The sequence below is a fragment of the Phoca vitulina genome, unplaced genomic scaffold (assembly GCF_004348235.1).
Source record: "Phoca vitulina isolate PV1807 unplaced genomic scaffold, GSC_HSeal_1.0 scaffold30, whole genome shotgun sequence".
Classification (NCBI taxonomy): Eukaryota; Metazoa; Chordata; class Mammalia; order Carnivora; family Phocidae; genus Phoca; species Phoca vitulina.
The window spans coordinates 1,222,718-1,241,902 of NW_022589733.1; the positions used below are offsets into that span (position 1 = coordinate 1,222,718).

The following is a 19,185-nucleotide window of genomic DNA, read 5'->3' on the forward strand; positions in this document are numbered from 1 at the left end:
TAAAAAAAATATAACCCTCAAAAACAAAGAGATCATAAAGGGAGATAGGGAATGCACGGAATGCTAACTGACTTATGAGGACAAGGAAACTATAAGCTAAAATGTTTGAAGAAAAAGGCTTAAGAAGGAAAGCTTTTGCCCAGAAGAATACCTGAGAGGCTCAGAATTTGCAGTCATCAGAAATTGTGAAAGATAAGGGTGATACAGAAGGCTGAAAACAGGTTTATCTGAAAGTCTGTATTGTGAGTGATGGTCCCTTGTCTCTCTTTCTCAGCAAGACAAGAACCAAGCAGTTTATTAACCAGGCATTACAGATTTAAGTTACAGCAGAGGGTAAGGTTTGGGACTTAAGCTAAAAACAAGGAGTTAATGGTAAGTCTACAGAAAGAACAATTTGACCCTTGCCCCCAGCTCTACCCTATTCCTTGGATGTCAGTCTTGCCACAGGGCAAGAGACAGGAGACAAGTCCTACCATGCAAAGAGTTTCCAATCAGCTCTTTATTGCCATACTATTAAATATGATACACCTGCTTTTTGAAGAAAACTGAATATTAAAGAGAGCCTAAACAAATAGCAATAAGGAATCTGAAGAAAAGAGAGATAGTAAGGGGAATAACAAAACCTCAAATCTACACTTGAAGACGTAAGAGAAGGAAGTATGTTTATAAAACAAAAAAGGAACAGCATGTTAAGAGGAAAGAATAATAAGAGAACAAAGAAAACTTCTTGGAGATAAAAAATATTACCACTAACCAAAAATTCAATAGCAGGCTTCAAATAAAAATGAGAAAACCTCCTGGAAAGGAAAACAAAATGAAATGAAAAAAACACAAATAAAATAAAAGAATAAAGGTGGTCCAAAAACAAACTGATAAGAATTCCTGAAATAGAATAAAAAAATTACTAAAGAAATAAGAACATTTCAAAAAGCCCCCAAGGATAGAAGCCTCCAGTTTGAAGGGGCCCACTCCAGTGTAATAAATGAAAAATAATCTATATCAAGACACATCATCATGAAATATCAGTGCAAAAGGGATAAAGAAGAGACCCTAAAAGCTTCCAAAAGGAAAAATAAAATAAGTCACATTAGAAGGATTAGGAGAAAAAAAAAGCACTGGATTTTAAAATAGCACCCCATGAAGCTAGAAGACTATAGGCCAACCAAAGTATTAAAAATAAAAAAAAATTGGGGACATGGAAGGAGAAAGCATACACTCTTTCTCAGGAATTTCCTGAAGGATGCACTCCAGTGAAGTTAATGAAGAAGCTAAGAATAAAATGGCACAGGATCCAAGAAAGAGGGATCCAACAAAGAATGACAAAGGGAAAATCCCCAAATACTAACCTTGCAGGAGGCTTAAAGAATGAATCCAGATTGGGTAGAAGTGTAGAGGACTCAAAGGGGAAAACAAAAATGAACAATAGGTATTCGGCCAATATGATGGAACACCTACCAAGAAATTAAGGATAGGTACATAGAAAACTATGCAACTGATTTTTTAAAAATCAATCTTTACTCCAGGAGGAAAGACTCTACAGAAATGAAATCACTGTGTACTGGTCGGTTTTGAAGTGCATACAATCTACATGGTCAAAATGTAAATGATGTTTACTGATTTAGCTAAAAATATGATATAATGATATTGAGATGATGGGGCTAATTTAAAGATGGCAAACCCTCATCTATGCTAACAAAAATCCAAGAGAAGAAGATAATTACTCAAGAAATTACAGTGTAAATGCTTATTTTAAAATATGGAAATAAACCTCAGAAAAGATACCTGAAGGTTTTATAAGTGGTTCCATCTGAGAGAAAAACAGGGGAATAGGGGAAGAAAAGAGTGAAGGAGAGTTGTTTTTTCTTTGAAAAATATTCTAAACAAAATAAAAACAAGTTTCTAAATTTTAATAGTATATAAAACAACACTGCATTAATCAAAGAAAATTAAACGAATTGGGATTTTTTTTTTAAACTTGGTGGAACCCTAGTCCTTTTTAGTTCAAACATTTCTTTCCAAGAAAAATCACTTCTAAGCAGGTCATTTCCTCTATATAATATTTATCAACTTCTGTTCCCTGCCCACTCCAAGCATGCTGACAGCCAGTACTAGGAAAATTTCTCAAGAGGGATAGTTCCTGTTTGTCCATTTAAAACTTTCCTCTCAATGTTCTAATTCAAGGCCATTTTTTTTTTAAACATATGTCTGAGTTTAAATATTGTACAGTCCGAGCAGTCATTAGCCCACAAAGGGACTTACATATTTTTTTAAACTGTTTCCTTAGTAATCTCTTATCTTTCTACAAACCAATTCATCCTGTACATGGTTAACAATTAAATCAACTTAAAATACCATTTTCTTCATCGCTCCTTTAAACAAGAACCTATAATGATTCCCCACTTTTCATGGGATTGAGTTCAAACTCTTTGTGATATTTATAAAGGTTCCTAGTCTGCCCTGATCTCATCTTCTTGGTCCGTACCTCTCCAAAGTATACCGTCCACTTCTGTTAGGTAAATCTTTCCACCTCCTCTTCACAACATGCATACTGCCATCTCTTGTTAACATTGTGTCCCCAAACTTGAAAACCCTCACCTAAATTATACTGAAGGTCACTGAAATCCTGTAACTTTCTACAAGTTTCCACTTTAGTCTGCACTAACTCATGTTTTCTTCCTTGAACCAGTCATCAATCAATCCTTGCTTCTTGATGTTTCAAAACTGTGCTGGCTCACTATTGATGATGATCACTGAGTTTCGGGCAATGCCAGTCATATAAAATAAAAATAAGAACTATTATTTGAACATTTACAAAATTCAGCTTGATTTAAATTTCTTCAAAATAAACCTTAAAGGGCGCCTGGGTGGCTCAGTTGGTTAAGCGACTGCCTTCGGCTCGGGTCATGATCCTGGAGTCCCGGGATCGAGTCCCACATCAGGCTCCCTGCTCAGCGGGGAGTCTGCTTCTCCCTCTGACCCTCCTCCCTCTCATGCTCTCTGTCTCTCACTGTCTCTCTCGCAAATAAATAAAAAAAAAAAAAACTTAAAAAAAAAAAAATAAATAAACCTTAAAAAACCCACCACCTACTAGTCAAAAAAGAAATTAGAACAGAGGTCACTGACCTTTTCCCAGTGCAAATTTCCCCCTTCCACTCTCAACACATAGTTGACCTGATGAGCCTGTGAATGAGCTGCTCCCATGTGCACACTCAGGATGAGGGATAATCTCCAACACATTCAAGAAGGGGTATTAGATTGCAAGAGAATGAAGGGTGTTTATGCAGGAACAGACCTGATTTACTCAAATTTATTTATTTTTTAAAAAAGTAAATAATTTTTAAACTTTGGTATATTCACTATTTTTCCTAACAAATTACTTGCTACTCACACCTCATAACTAGTGGTTTTCTGTCAACACAGTTGAGTAAAATTGATTTCAAAGACAATCCAACTAGCTATTGCATATCAATCATTACAATAATGATTGTTTTTACAGGAACAGATACATTTGTACTTACTTCAAGGATACTTTTACTTTGGGTTTAAAATAGGGTGCGTTCTGGTCTGCCAAAAAGACGATTAAATCATTTCCTAAAAGAAGTGAATATACGTTATTAGAGAAATATTTCCAGGTAATACCTCCAATTAGTGGTTACAAAAAGCTTTCTGGGTTCTGTTATTAACAAAAAAACTTATTTTACTCCAGTTCCTCTGCCCTTTCAAGGTGAGTCCTACTTGTCTGATGGAATGGGAATACCTAACAGAATATCACAAATTCAGTGTTAAAAAAAGTGGCACAGAAACAGGAAGGATGAACATGGAAAACGCAGTTGGTCAAAACAAACTGAGGCCAATGGCTTTTGCCAGGAATCAGATCTGGTGACTTAAAAGAACCATATAAAGAACATGCCTTTTAACTATAGTATATGTCAAGCCTTGTCTCCCCAGACCTACCAACATGACCTCTTATAAAGCTGTTTAGTTTATCACACAGATGCATTGCACCAGGAAACAGGAACTCCTACTGTAGGTATCTGACTAGTAACAAGGACATGATTACATATCTAAGAAAAAGTTGAGTCCTCCAAGGCCCTCCTCTTGTGGCTTCTATTGAACTATCACCCAAGTTGATGCACCGGAACTCAGTGGATGCATTCATGAGAACTCACTGGAACAGACTTTTGAAATTGTTTAATTAAACCCAAGCCATCTTTAAAGTTAAGAGGAGAGTCTCTGTATCCAGTTTGGATGGAGTAGATACAGGTTTGGAAGTATGTACCCTTCTTGCAATAAATACATAGTCATACAAAAATAGGAAAACTATCCAGAGTCCACAAGAGGCTCTGGTACACTGGTAAGAGCCACAAGAAACCTGGACCAAGATCCCGTTAGTTAAGCTCTGTATAAACCTGCTTCACCTCCTTCCTTGGTGGCCTTGATCTACCCAGTTTTGTGTGTACTTCAAAAGGCTAAGACCCTACTCAAATTTATTTATTTTTTTAAAAAGTAAATAATGTTTAAACTTTGGTATATTCACTATTTTTCCTAATAGTCATGCAAAAATTTAATACCCAATGTCAACATCAAGATTTACAGTAAAGTTTCTTCAGTGATGGTTAAAGCAAAGAACTCCTAAAACCTCAAGTTGACAAGGAAAGCAGAGATTTGGAAGATTAGGGTGGTGACCAAACTGAGGAAAAGGTCAGGTGCACATAAGACTAGATAGCTCAGGAGGGAGAAAAATCTGCAGTTTGACAATCTTTTCCCAAGGAGACACTGGGTTTATCAATGGTCCCCGCAAAATGCTTGTGTGAGCTGTGAAGTGTTTAGGGCACTGGAGTGGGGGCACAGTAGCTTCAAAGAAAGCTAGGACCCTGAAAAAGGGAGGGGCTGGCGAATAAGGTAAATGAGGAGGTAGGAGAAGAAACTGTCAAGTTACATGTTTTCCAATTCATTAAAAGGGAAGGAAGATTCAAGGAAGTAAAGCAGAAAGGAATGAAGGGGCTTTGGGAGGGAAGGCAGAGGCAAGCTACAAAGACTCCTGGGAATCAGGAAGGACTTGGGAAAGCAGGTGATTCCATAGGGAAGAGAGGGTACTGGGGTGAAGGCCGCAGGCATCTCAGGAACAACAAAAAACCCTGGGGTGTTTCTAGGGCTCTTGTGGGTAGATCAAACTGTGGGGTGGCCGGGCCAGCACCCGGGGCTGGAAAAGATGGAGAAAACAGGCAAGCTGCAAAGGATGCTGGAAATAAAAGGAGAGACAGGGTTGGGAAAGAAGGGCTGGGAAATGCAGGAGGACCGGCCATCCGGGCTAGGGGGTGTGGGAACACCGGGAGGGGCACAGGGACAGCGGACAGAGGGAGGGCCGGACAAGCACTGACTTTCCCGCAGCACGAAGAGGTCCGTCTGCTTGTCGGAGTTGAGGTCTCCGAAGGCCGCCAGGGTGCCCCAGGCCTCGGCCCCAAAGAGCTCGGCCGTGACGTTGTGCAGCGCCCGCGCCGGGACCGGCCCGACTCCCAGCAGCGCGAGCCCCCCAAGCAGCGGCGCCAGCAGCGCCCAGAAGCTCGGCAGCCGGCCCGCCGCCGCCATGGCAGCCCCTCGGTCCCCGCCCGCCGGCCCAGTGCCGCGCTTGACGGCAGCCGGAAAGCACCGTGCCGCCGGCCGAGAGAGAAACCGCACAGCCCCTACACTCGTACGAGCCGCCACCGCTTCCCCCCTCACTCTCCCCTAGAGCTACACCTCTGACGTTTGGGAGGCCGCGAAGCTAGGTTGAAAATCGCCCTTGCGCTCACTTCCGGCCGGAGCGCCTCTCGACAGTGTCGCGCGGGGGGGCGGGGCCGGCCGGGCGGAGCTGACAGGCGGCCCCGGGGGCGGTGGCCAAGGCGGCGGCCCGAGAGCGGTGGTGGGGGCGGCGGGGCTCATGGCTGAAGTGAGCTGGAAGGTGTTGGAGCGAAGAGCCCGGGTCAAGCGCTCAGGTTTGGCTGGCTGGAGCGCCACCCCCTTCCCCCGCACCCGGGTGGTGCTCCCCTTCAAGCGTCTTGGGCGGGAGGCTGGTGGGGGTCCTGGAGTTGAACCTGTGCCCGCGTGTGTCCCCTTAGAAAGCAGACTGCGGTCCCTGGCCTTCCTCCTCATGTCTACCCCCACCCGCGCCAAGTGGTGGTGGCCCGAACTTTACTACATGTGTTTTTCCCCAACGCTGTTTCGTCTGTGTTCTCCCTCGGAAAGTAGGTGGTGGTATCTACTAAGCCTGGAGTCTTACTCTTTAGAAATCAGGCGGCAGCCAGGTTCCTGGGAGAGTGCGTCCTCCCTCAAAAATCAGATAGCTTCATTCTTAGATGTGAGTATGATCTGGTCCTAGAAAACTGGCAGCAGAAAAGTGTTGCCTTATTTCATATCTCCCTTCTACGTTCTTCACAAGTTCTGCGAGTTATTTATGTGGTACAAATCGGTGGGGGGGACAGGGCCTTAGGCTGTGAAGGGGGTCACGTTGAGCATGCTTAGGGCTCAGAAGGAAGCAGGCCCTTTCCCTGGGCAAGTGGCCCTGGGACTCATAGTTCCCGGTTGTGCCTCCCAAATCCAAAGCTGCCGAGGTCAGAAGACGCTGCGCAGGCAGTTACAACAGTTGGAAGTGTCCTGAACTGACTTGTTCAAATTGCAAAGTCACGACTTTGAAGTTAGCACTTGTGGCTGATCACTCTAGATAGGATTGAAACTTCCCTTATTTCTGGCTGGCTGGATATAATCTTGAGCTCAAAGTGTGCCTATAAACGGAAAAGATGGGTGGAATGACAAGTGTTCAATTAAGAATCTTTCCTTTTAAAGGATTGTCATTACTATATTGTTGAGAGATGCTAATGTTAAATAAGGAAAGGCATAGTCCTCAGAAAACCAGTTCTGCATTTGCACTGATATTGAGAGTTTTTTTTTTTTTTTTTCTCAGCTAATATACCCCATTATGTTTGGGGTTTTTCCAATTTATGAAGTTCTTAGTTGTCTGTTGTGTAGTTTGCCTTTTTTTTTTTTAATTTAAAGAAAAGTATCTAATTTCATGAATCATACAGGAGAAATTCATTCAATCTTTGTTGCTAATTTCATTGTTTTTAAACCTTATTTAAAAAGTTCTGCACCATTTACTTAGGTTATTGCAGAACTACCATGAAAGTCTGAGAGAATTTTTTAACAAGTAGTCCTTAGTACATTTCAAAGTCAGTGTACTTACTTGGAATAGTCACATATATTTCTGTTTCACGCTTCTTAAAATTTTTGTGTCATATTGAAATATTGATTGACCGTTAACAATGTGTCTACCTGGGCTATAAAAAGTGTTAATTGGATTGATAATATCTGGTCAAAGAGAGTAACCTGAGTTTTCTTACAGGGAACTGAGCTCTGCCTTCAACATCTATTTTACAGCATTTCTCTTTTCTCGTTAGCATATAGGGTTTATTTTCTTCTCCAGGCTTTATTTTCTCTGAATTGCATGTCGTAACAGTAAGCTCTGAAAACCTACCTTCTCTTTCTTGAGGGAAAAAAAGTCAGATTTTATTTAACTTTTGTTGAATGCAGTCACTTAAGTCCAGTTTCATGTGCAAAGTAGGTAAGTGCATAGTATAAATGTTCGATGTTAGTGTATGTTTATATCATGGTTGTAAAAGAGATACCATTTGAAGTCATTCCTACAAATTAGTTGAGGTTTCAGGTTCTAACTCTGTAAGGTGTTGACTCTAAAGTTTATTGAATGAATCATTTACTTCCTATGTCTTTAAAAACAATCAACCTGATTCTGTTTGTTACTTTTAGAAGAATATATAAACTGAGCTTAGTTTGAAACTTGGGCTAACCTGACTCTGAGATAGATGGCACTGCAAAGTTCTGAGCATTGTTACATAGTAGCATAATCACTTCACTGCTCAATAGAGGATGCTACACTTATGTAATGTTTAATAAGTGGATATTATATATTTCCTGCCTCATCCATATAAGCAAATATAATTTATCAAAGCAAAGAAAATCAAATTTTCAAGTCATTAAAAAGAAAATAAAATTATAATGAACCTCAATTATTGCCTTTGTTGCACACTGCATCATGTTAATAACTGCTGACACTGCTTTCAATTAATTTAACGCTGATTGCTTCTAACCTTCACTAAACAGTTTTGAAAATTGCTGTAGTTTAGCCTGCGATGCTTATGATTAGAGTCAACAGTTTGAAATGGCCAGCTCACCTGATGCCATCGTCTCTTCTCCTCCAGCTTTCTTAAGGTCTGGTAAGTGTGTAGACCCCGAAAGGGTCACTTGATAATTTTAAGTACCTTTGTTTCTGAATGTTGATGTCAACCATATGATATCATTTTGGTTTTATTTCCTCTTTGGTGGGCCCAAGTCTGGCATCATTTCTGTTGTTGCTAGGCTCAAGTTTGTACTGTATGTTGAATGTGGCCTGTAGTGGTGTTGTATAGGGCATTAGAAGTGTGGAGAGGAGACCCTGTCTTTACACCAGCTCTATGTGACCAGGGCCTGGGAGCCTCAGTGCCTGGGAGCCTCAATTGTAAAATAGGTGCCTAAAAAGCTTTTTTTCTTTTTTAATTAAAAATTCAGTTTATTCATCTGTTTATGACACAGTACACAAGAGGCAAATTGTTTCACATCATAGATTTCACTTCCAACTCCTTGGAATGTTCATTTCTTTGGCTAAAAGGAGAGACTAGACATGAGAGGCAGGCAATGCTTAGGCAACTGACATAAGGATGGGGAGGGAGTGATGCTAATGCTATCCTCACGGGGACAGGCACAAGGGGACTGTTAGTCACACGCTATTTTCTAGAACTGTTAGCTGGAAACAAAGGAGCACCACTCCTGGGTGCTCATCCATCGTGGGCCTCAGTCATCCCCACCACACAGGTACAGCAGCGCTTTCTGGTAGTCACCCTTCGTGTCTTGCTGGATGTAGTAGTACAGGGACTTGCCGTACTTTCTCTTGAATTCAGACCTAATTTTCAACATGTCCACTTCACTGCGAGACACCATGATTCTAATCAGGACTTTATCACGAGTCCCCTTGCCCTTCATGATTAATCATGGTCTCCAAGTGGCCGGACAAGGCTGACTTGAGTGCTGATGCAAGTTCCTCTTTGGTCCTTCTCTGGTAGGCGAAGGCAATATCCTGTCTCTGTTCATTGCTGCAGTTGGTCAAAATGTTGACAATGGTGACCTCATCCACACCTTTGGTCTTGATGGCCGTTTCAATGTTCAGAGCATCACGCTCAGCATCAAAATTGGTGTATGCTTTGACCGACCCATATGCACTTGGGGGCGTGGAGTGATTACCCTCCAAGCTGAGCTTGCAGAGAATTTTGTGAACAGTAGACATTTTGAAGGAAGCTGGGCCTGGTGCCGAGAGCTGCAAGTGTCCCCAGTTGTAGAGCCCCTAAAAAGCTTCTTTTTTTTTTTTTTTTTTTTAGTTTTCTTTGCAAAATGTATTAACTGATGGGGCCATTCACAATTCACATGGCTAGTATTTGCTCTCGATGACTTGATGAATTTTTTTTTTTAAATTTTTTTATTGTTATGTTAATCCCCATACATTACATAATTAGTTTTAGATGTAGTGTTCCATGATTCATTGTTTGTGCATAACACCCAGTGCTCCATGCTGAACGTGCCCTCCTCAATACCCATCACCAGGCTAACCCATCCTCCCACCCCCCCTCCCCTCTAGAACCCTCAGTTTGTTTTTCAGAGTCCATCGTCTCTCATGGTTCGTCTACCCCTCTGATCCCCCCCCTTCATTCTTCCCCTCCTGCTATCTTCTTCTTCTTTTTTTTTTTTCTTAACATATATTGCATTATTTGTTTCAGAGGTACAGATCTGAGATTCAACAGTCTTGCACAATTCACAGCGCTTACCAGAGCACATACCCTCCCCAGTGTCTATCACCCAGTGTCTATCACCCCATCCCTCCCACCCCACCCCCCACTCCAACAACCTTCAGTTTGTTTCCTGAGATTGAGAATTCCTCATATCAGTGAGATCATATGATACATGTCTTTCTCTGATTGACTTATTTCGCTGAGCATAATACCCTCCAGTTCCATCCACGTCGTTGCAAATGGCAAGATCTCATTCCTTTTGATGGCTGCATAATATTCCATTGTATATATATACCACTGCTTCTTTATCCATTCATCTGTCGATGGACATCTTGGCTCTTTCCATAGTTTGGCTATTGTGGACATTGCTGCTATAAACATTGGGGTGCACGTACCCTTTCGGATCCCTACTTTTGTATCTTTGGGGTAAATACCCAGTAGTGCAATTGCTGGATCGTATGGTAGCTCTATTTTCAACTTTTTGAGGAACCTCCATACTGTTTTCCAGAGTGGCTGCACCAGCTTGCATTCCCACCAACAGTGTAGGAGGGTTCCCCTTTCTCCGCATCCCCGCCAACATCTGTCATTTCCTGACTTGTTAATTTTAGCCATTCTGACTGGTGTGAGGTGGTATCTCATTGAGGTTTTGATTTGGATTTCCCTGATGCCGAGCAATATTGAGCACTTTTTCATGTGTCTGTTGGCCATTTGGATGTCTTCTTTGGAAAAATGTCCGTTCATGTCTTCTGCCCATTTCTTGATTGGATTCTTTGTTCTTTGGGTGTTGAGTTTGATAAGTTCTTTATAGATTTTGGATACTAGCCCTTTATCTGATATGTCATTTGCAAATATCTTCTCCCATTCTGTCGGTTGTCTTTTGGTTTTGTTGACTGTTTCCTTTGCTTTGCAAAAGCTTTTTATCTTGATGAAGTCCCAATAGTTCATTTTTGCCCTTGCTTCCCTTGCCTTTGGCGATGTTTCTAGGAAGAAGTTGCTGCGGCTGAGGTCGAAGAGGTTGCTGCCTGTATTCTCCTTTAGGATTTTGACGGACTCCTGTCTCACATTGAGGTCTTTCAACCATTTGGAGTCTATTTTTGTGTGTGGTGTAAGGAAATGGTCCAGTTTCATTCTTCTGCATGTGGCTATCCAATTTTCCCAACACCATTTCTTGAAGAGACTGTCTTTTTTCCATTGGACATTCTTTCCTGCTTTGTCAAAGATTAGTTGACCATAGAGTTGAGGGTCCATTTCTGGGCTCTCTCTTCTGTTCCATTGATCTATGTGTCTGTTTTTGTGCCAGTACCATACCTAAAAAGCTTCTTAAGTGATTATCATCTTCTTGCATAATGGAAATAACTTTTATAAATTAGAAATTTTTGGTTAGTGTTAAAATTATTTCCTCAGGTTTTTTTTTTTCCCTCTTCTTTAGAGAGAGGTGGAGGAAGGGACAGAGGGAGAGAGGGAGAGAGAATCTTAAGCAGCCTCCATGCCCAGTGTGGAGCCGGATGCCAGGCTTGATCTCACAACCCTGAGATCATGACCTGAGCCAAAATCAAGAGTCTGATGCTTAACTGAGTGAGCCACCCAGGCGCCCCTGTGAAGTAGGTATTTTTATATATAATTTCACAGACAGGAAACAAAAGCTCACAAAGGTAAAGCAACTTGCCCTAGGTCCAAGACTATTATGTTTCAAGGCTATGTGCTTTGCCTTCCACCCCATGGCATCCTGGTATAAGGGCTGGAGGAGACATTGGCACAGTGGCTCTTAGACTGTCATGTTGGTGAGGCCCTTTGCAAGCTGGGTGAAAGCTGATTGCTCCCCTGATGAGTCCCCAGGATTTGGAAAACATTTGCAAGGAAGTTCCTGCATCCAAGAGAGACCACGTTTGTATTCTCATTAGGAATTCAGGTCTTTGGCTGTATCTAGTTTTCCTTTACAGAAGAAAAGGCCTTTGTTTAGCGGCCACAGAGCTAAAATGAAGACTGAAGTCTTTAGGGCTTTTTTTTGTATGTAGTGACCCACCTTAGGCATTTAAAATCTGTTCATTGTGTGAACACTCTGGGGAGAAGCCTGTTGGGGAGAGGCTGCTTTTTGTCTCAAATATGCCTTAAGTAGAATATTCAACCACAGGACTCATTAACAGGTAAATGTGAGGTGAGGCAGCCCAAACCCTGACAGTGGTTCCCCCTTTATTTCCATTTAGATTTTAATTCCTGTTTTGGCAAGATTGAGGAGGAAAATCTTGAAATAGGAAGGAGCTTAAGAAAAAATCACAGACAGAAAAGAATGCTCATATTAAGGAATGAAAGTGATCCTTGTGTCCAGTTGTCATCTGCTAAATAACAAAATAGTATATAATATATAACATTGACAGTTGATTTCTGGTTTAATCTTTGAACTAAGAGAACAAGAAGACATATATCTTTGGACTGTGTTTTCTGTATTTTAAGCACCAGGCTCTGTTTTCCGTCTTGGCTTTCCTAATAAGGGCTTGGTGGGTTTCTGGCACTAGCAAAGTCATTCAGCAGTTATAAGGAAAGAGAATACTAAAGATATGCTTTTATGCATCAATAGTCCTGAAAATTTCAAAACATAAGAACTGTGCTTTAACATTACATAGAATGTTTGAAGGCATATACAAGAAGCATTTCCAGTACCATATAATTAAATCGAAATAGAATGCACCTAGAAACAAAATAGAAATATACCAAACTTCAATTTTAAGCCATCTTAAAGAACTGATTCCTTGTGAATTACTTTCAACATTTACACTTTTTTGGGAGTTCCTCTAACCAAAAGTTAGTAATGACTCCAAAAACTCCTTAAATCTTTTATCTATTAAAATAAATACTCAGAGTGGTTTGCATTTATAGTTTATTTACTAATTGAGAAATACTGCGTTGGAAATGATTTGTTTTCTCCTGTTTTTGTTCCTTGGACATTATCATTGTAGGAGAGTGTTTTAAGGAACAATTTCAGGGGCTCCTGGGTGGCTCAGTTGGTTGAGCGGCCGGCTCTTGATTTCGGCTCAGGTCCTGATCTTTGGGTCCTGGGATCAAGCCCTGTGTCAGGCTCTGCACTCAGCAGGGAGTCTGCTTGAGGATTCTTTCTCTTTCCCTCTACCCTTCCCCCTGCTCATGCACTTGCTTTCTCTCTCTCTCTCTCTCTCAAATAAATAAATAAATGAATGAATCTTAAAAAAAAAGGAATAGTTTCATTCAACTGTTATTTTGAAGCATGTCCTTGGTTGACAGCTGAGCTTTTCCCTGGTGCTTTTGGCTAAACACTACCCCATGTTACCAAAAATGAAAGCTAGTACCTTGATTTTGGAAAATTAACTTCCAGTGTACCTAGGTGTTTTATATATTGTAACCCTCTTTATTCCTCCTGAATTTATTTCTACTCTTTTGTCTTTGTTTCTGCTTTTTACTGAATTTATTGTGTGTGCATGCTTTGTTGTGCTCTGACTGCTAATGTGTCCGTATGTGCTGTGGTTGAATATAATTTCTTTTTTTTCGACTGCTTAAATCCAAAGAGATAGCTGAAGGTCCAGGTTTTTCTTTAAAGGACCTTGCAGTAAAATGTACAAGACCATAAATTTATAGGCATATTTCACCAGCAAAATAAGTTACCAAATTAGGAAAGGAGTGTAGCATCCAGTATCTCAGATTGCCTCCATTTTTCATGTGACTACTAGTTATACAATGTTAGGTTAACAGAGCTAGTCAGCAATAGCAGTCACATTGGTTTTGCAGTTGAATTATTAGTAGTAATTGTTACAGCATTTTGTAATGAGCTAAGAAATGTCTTGGTGTTTTTACTTTTATTCTTAGATAATAATTTTAAAAGTTACTCCTTCTTAAAATGAAGTATCCTATCTCTATCTTGGCTCCCTAAGTTTATCAGCATCTAAGTGAGTTTATCAGCATAAGACTTGAATTTTTTCCTGATTTCTTTTTAGGTCTTTGATTAATTTCCTTTTATTAATTTGATTTGATGGGCATATCAGTACATGGTAAAGTTTTATTATATATTCTGGGCATAACTCAACTCTTTATTTTACATGTCTGATGCTTTCTCTCTTTTTTTAGCCGTGATATGATAGCCTTGTTTTCAGCCTAATGTAACAGTCAATTAATCAAAAAGTTTCTTGTGGCTTAAAGATACCATATGCCTGGGTTCGTGGACCACTGTGGGTTATGGCCTCTTTTAAAAGCCTAAGGAAAGAGTACACATTTTGTGTTCAGCTAAACCTGAATCTCATCCTGGCTTTGTTGTTTACTATCTGTTTGATCTTGAGCAAGTTACTTTACATTCTTTTTGTTTTTTTTTTGTTGTTGTTTTTGTTTTTTACACTAATTGAAAATTGTTTAATCTCACTAAATGAAAGACAGAACCATTCAGATTAGATTAAAATTACACACACATACACATACACACTCACACATATAGTATTTTGTAAAAGAGACAATGGACTTGACATCTTGAAACAGATATTTTGTTGTTTACTAAATGAAGATCTACATTCACTAAGAATGCAAGAAAAGCTTTTGATAAAATCCAACATCCATTCTGGATTAAACAAACAAATGAACAAACAACCTCTCAGCAAACAAGTGATAGAATGGAACTTCTTCAACCTGATAAAGGCTTCTGAGAAAAACCTAGAGCTAACATCATTCTTAATGGGGAAAAGTTCAGTGGTCTTTTACTAAATATCAAGAACAAGACAAGAATGTCTACTCTCTTTCTTGCTGTTCAGCTAGAGGTTCTAGCCAGCTGAACAAAGAGAAAAGAAAGCATCCAGATCAGGAAGGAAGAAGTAAAATCATTTTTATTCATAAACAACATGATCAATTTTGTAGAAAATCCTATGGAATCTACAAAAAGCTACTATAGCTAATAAGTGAATTCAATGAAGTTGTAAGACACAAGATCAATATACAAATATCAGTTGTTATTTCTATATACTAGCAATGGACATTAAAAATTGAAATAAAAGATAATACCATTTATGCAAGCATGAGAAATAAGAAATACTTAGAGATAAGTCTTATAAAAATAGATAAGCCATGGATACTAAAACCTGTAAAAACACAGCTAATTGAAATTAGGACCTAAGTAAAAGGTGTGATATACTGTGTTGATGGGTCAGAAGATACAAATTTGTTAAAGTGTCAGTCTTCCCAAAATTAATCTACAATTTCAAAACAGACCGAGTCAAAATCTCAGTGAACATTTCTGTAAAATTGACAAGCTAATTCTGAAATTCATGTAAATTCAAAGTAGAAGCCTTTGAAAAAGAACCTAAGTTGGAAGAATAATACTACCTGATTTTAGGGCTTATTAAAAGTTATTTTCATCAAAGTGTTGTGGTATTGGCCTAAAGATAGACAAATAATATCGTTACTTTACATTCTTGAGAACTGGCTTCCTTCTCTATAAAAATAAGGGTAATAAAACCTACCTGAAAGGATTATTATGAGGATTAAATAAGATATTATATGCAAAACACTTGATATTTAGTAGCTGCCTAATAAATTTGAGTTCTTATCTTTCCTAACATGGTCTTTTATAATATTGCTGATAGGTATTTAAGAGTAGGACATACAAAAACAGATAAGGTTGTTTATCTCTCTTATTTTGATATCTATCCTCTAGGTGGCCATTTGATTAAGAAAACTTGTCATAGTAAACTACAATTAGTTTCAATCAGGTTACCCAGAATCTATTCTCATTTGAGTCCAAGTCCATTTCATTTTTGTCAATAATCACAAGTCTAAAGAAATTCTTTATGACAGTTTCCATGGGAACTCCTGTCAGACAGCAGGGAGAGCAGTCATTATTTTATGTATAGTTAGAGTTTATTTTTGTCTTATATTGGGTATGCAACAGGTTCCCTTCAAGTAGGATGGAATTTTCTGAAACACTTGTAAATTGTATCCTGCTGGGAACTCTGACCTCTTCTTAGTAGGTCCTGCCCTGTAATCTTATAAGATTTAAGAAATAGAAGCCATATGATGTGGCTTAACTCTCCTGGCATGAATCTCATTGACCTTAAAGCTTACTTTCTTTCTGTATCATTATCCTCAGCAGAAATGGTGCTTTAGATTCTATAAGTGAAATAGTTTCATGAGGAGTACAATGTCTTGTCTCACTGTTTCAGATTGTTACAGAATACTCACGTTGTGTATCCTAAAATCTGTTTTCCTCTTGATGTTTTCTTTATCTCCAGTCTTCTGTGAGGCAAGATAAAGGATAAGAGGAACTTCCAGAATTCCTGATTCTGATCCAGGTGCCTACTTGAACGTTTCCAAATGGGTATATGATGGGCATCTCAAATGAAACCTGGCCAAAACCAAACTCTTATTTCTAACTCCTATTCCTATCTCAAACATGGGCCTCCCTTTATCTTCTTCATCTCAGTAAACTAAACCATTATTCTGCCTGCTATTCGTGCTAAAAATACAGAGGTTATTCCTTTTTCCTTCATCCTTTTTATTCAGTTCATTTGTAAATCCTTTCTACTCCATCTCCAAAAATGTATACTAAAATCTGTCTATTTTTCTCCAGCTGTACTCCTGCCTCCCTAGTTTTAGCCACTTTCATCTCTGGTCTAAACTACTGAGATAGCCTGGAAAGAATTCATGTTCTTGCCTTACTACAATCTGTTCTCTCCCAAGCAGTGAGAAGATTTTTTTTAAACACGTAAGTCCAATCCTGTCACTTTCGTGTGATAATTTATCTTGAAGCATAAAATCCGCAGTCCCTTCCCTTGGATGACCCAAGGCCCCTGGCTGTTGCCTGTCTGTAATCTTCTCATGGAGCTCTCCATTCCTCACCCGTTGCTCTTCCGCCATGCCGGTTTGATTTGGTCGCTTAAGACACAATTTTATTTCACTTAGGCTCTCTGTGATAGCGATTTCCTCTGCCTGGAAAGTTCTCTGTCCTGCTGTTTGGTAGCTTGTGCTTGTCCCTTTCGGTTGTCTTTTAGGTTCTCATCTTAAGCTTAAGTCTCCTTAGAAAGACGTTTTCTTCCTGTCCAATCTAAGTGGCCCCCAGACACATCACTCTTAATTCTAATTCTCTATAGTGTACTTCTCACTATTTGATATTTTTCTCTTATCTTGCCTGTCTCATATGAGAGAAGAGATTTCATCTGTTTTATCCTCTCCTGCATGCCTAGAGCCTAGAAGTACTGGAGCATAATAAATGATCAGTAAATCATATTGCTTAGAAAATTGTATTACTTATCACACCTGAGTCCCTTCTGCCCTTTTTAGAGACAGTGTCATCGTGTGCTTAGTATATAGACTTTAGACTCATGCTACTGGCTCAGATCCCAGTATGATATTTATAAACTGCGTGAATTGTTTTTGTATCTACTTTCCCTCATTGGATAGTAGAGATAATAGTATATCCTTCGTAAGTTCTTTTGCGAAGGTGAAATAATGTCTATGAAGTACTTGGTGGTTGTAGTAGTGGTACTAATAATAACAATAAAGACTATAGTGTTGATGGTGACAGCAGGGACTATTTTAGTAGCTAACTTTTATTGAGTATTTAATATGTGACAGGCAGTGTTATTTTCAGTGCTTTTCATTTAAATCTCACAACAATCTTTTGCCATAGGTACTATTACTTCTCTCTTGAAAAAACAAAACAAAACAAAACAAAACACAGAGAAGTAAACTCACATAAAGTCATGCAGTTAGGATGCAGACTCTGGCAGAACCACTGCTCCTAACCACTGCTGCCTTCCCCTTCATTATGCATAGTGCCTGAGTGTCCCATAAATGAATGGCAGTGATTATTATTTGCATCTTGGTTATGTTCACTGCTCTTCTCTCATTTCAAATTAACGTTTATAGGGTCTCTCTAATGTCACAGGAAGTTTGTAATATATAATACTGGTTTTAGAGAGCTCATAGCCCAATGGAACTTTATGCAGAGCTAAAGATGACTTTAGTGCTCTTGTAGATATAGAATCTCTGTCTCTCTCAGACTCTTCTAGTTGTTTCCTACTTAACTTTGCTGCCTATGGCTATCATCTGCCATTATACCACCTCTAGCAAGTACATTCTACAAGTTCCTGTCTGGATGATTTTTCTAAAATAAGGAACTGATCTGTTACTCCCTTGCTTAACACCACTCATTAGCTCTAGGTCTCCTGCAGTATTAGTGTGGGACTTCAGTGAATTCTTCTCTGGAAGTGACATTTGAGCTGAAGGAGGAAGTAGAAGTCAAATGAGAAGTTAGGGTGAAGAGGATTCTAGGCTAGGATCTTGGGGATAGATAGCTGGACATTTGAGGAGCACTGAGAAGGCCAAAGGACAAAGCACTGTGAATGACAGAAATAGGAGAGAGAAGATGGCTGGGTTGGGCAGGGCATTGGAAACCTTGAAGATACTTGGATTTTATTGTGAGAAGGAAAGCCATTGAAAATTTGCAGTAATGCAGTGATAAGACTGAGTAACGTTTTATGAAGATCCTCTGGCTACTAAGTGAAAAATAGATTGGAGAGTGGGGTAAGGTAGGGAGCAGCTGATGGCAGAAGCCATGTATTATATGTCTGTCTCTGACACTTAACACAGGGCACAGTGCCAGGCGTGGGTCACTCAGTCCATGTTGGGTGATGAATGTCTGTGAAAGTGCAGATATTGACTCTGTCATCAGTCTAGATTCAGAAAATGTGATCACTTTGTTTATGCATTGGAATCCATTTGCCATTTATTATATAATTTTTGACTCAACAGACTGACTTTTAGAAGGAGGCCCAATTCAACAGATTTCCTGTGTGTGTGTGTAGTAAATTCTTATAAATATATATCTTATGTCATAATTTTTGTCCATATTTTAAAATGACAGATTGGCCATTCTATTTCTGAAGAATAACCTGCAAAATTGTGCAAAGTTCTGCTGTATCTTTTCTTGGTTCAGGCTAGAAGATATATATGGAGATTTGATTTACCTGTTAAGAGATGTTGGGTTCATGGCAGATATAAATATTTTATTTTTACTGGTAAGCATATAGTTAGAATGTGTCTTTTATGATTTTGAAGGGAGTTTATTTTCAAATCCCTAAGTAGAAAACAAATAACAGAAAATTGTAATTGCATGTTATATACTAGGTCTTGAAAAATTAGTAAGTGCTTTTTGATGGTTCATTGTAGTTTTCAGTGATGTGGTTTTTTTTTTTTTCTTCCCAGAACATTTTTCCTTTATTGTAATTTACTATAGAAGTGATACCAAGATACTGGTCAAAAGCAAATGAGACCAAAACCTTTTCAAAAGTAGAAAAATTGCCTTTATTCC

At 39.3% G+C, this 19,185-nt stretch overlaps 2 protein-coding genes across 5 annotated transcripts in view; one reads left to right on the plus strand and one right to left on the minus strand.

Moving 5' to 3' along the window:
• The window catches only part of ITFG1 (integrin alpha FG-GAP repeat containing 1), a 317,151-nt gene extending 311,340 nt beyond the window's left edge, over positions 1-5,811 (minus strand). The window contains exons 1-2 of the mRNA XM_032424181.1: positions 5,382-5,811; positions 3,519-3,591 (exon numbers count right to left, since the gene is read on the minus strand). Coding sequence (XP_032280072.1) covers positions 3,519-3,591; positions 5,382-5,589 — 281 coding nt within the window. The 5' untranslated portion in view covers positions 5,590-5,811. The remainder of the gene's footprint in view (positions 1-3,518; positions 3,592-5,381) is intronic.
• Positions 5,812-5,891: 80 nt separating this feature from the next.
• Positions 5,892-19,185, plus strand: part of PHKB (phosphorylase kinase regulatory subunit beta) — a 288,711-nt gene continuing 275,417 nt past the window's right edge. For 2 of the 4 annotated variants that reach the window (XM_032424179.1, XM_032424180.1), the window contains exon 1: positions 5,992-8,267. In XM_032424179.1, coding sequence (XP_032280070.1) covers positions 8,213-8,267 — 55 coding nt within the window. In that variant the 5' untranslated portion in view covers positions 5,992-8,212. The other 2 variants (XM_032424177.1, XM_032424178.1) reach the window with 2 other exon arrangements.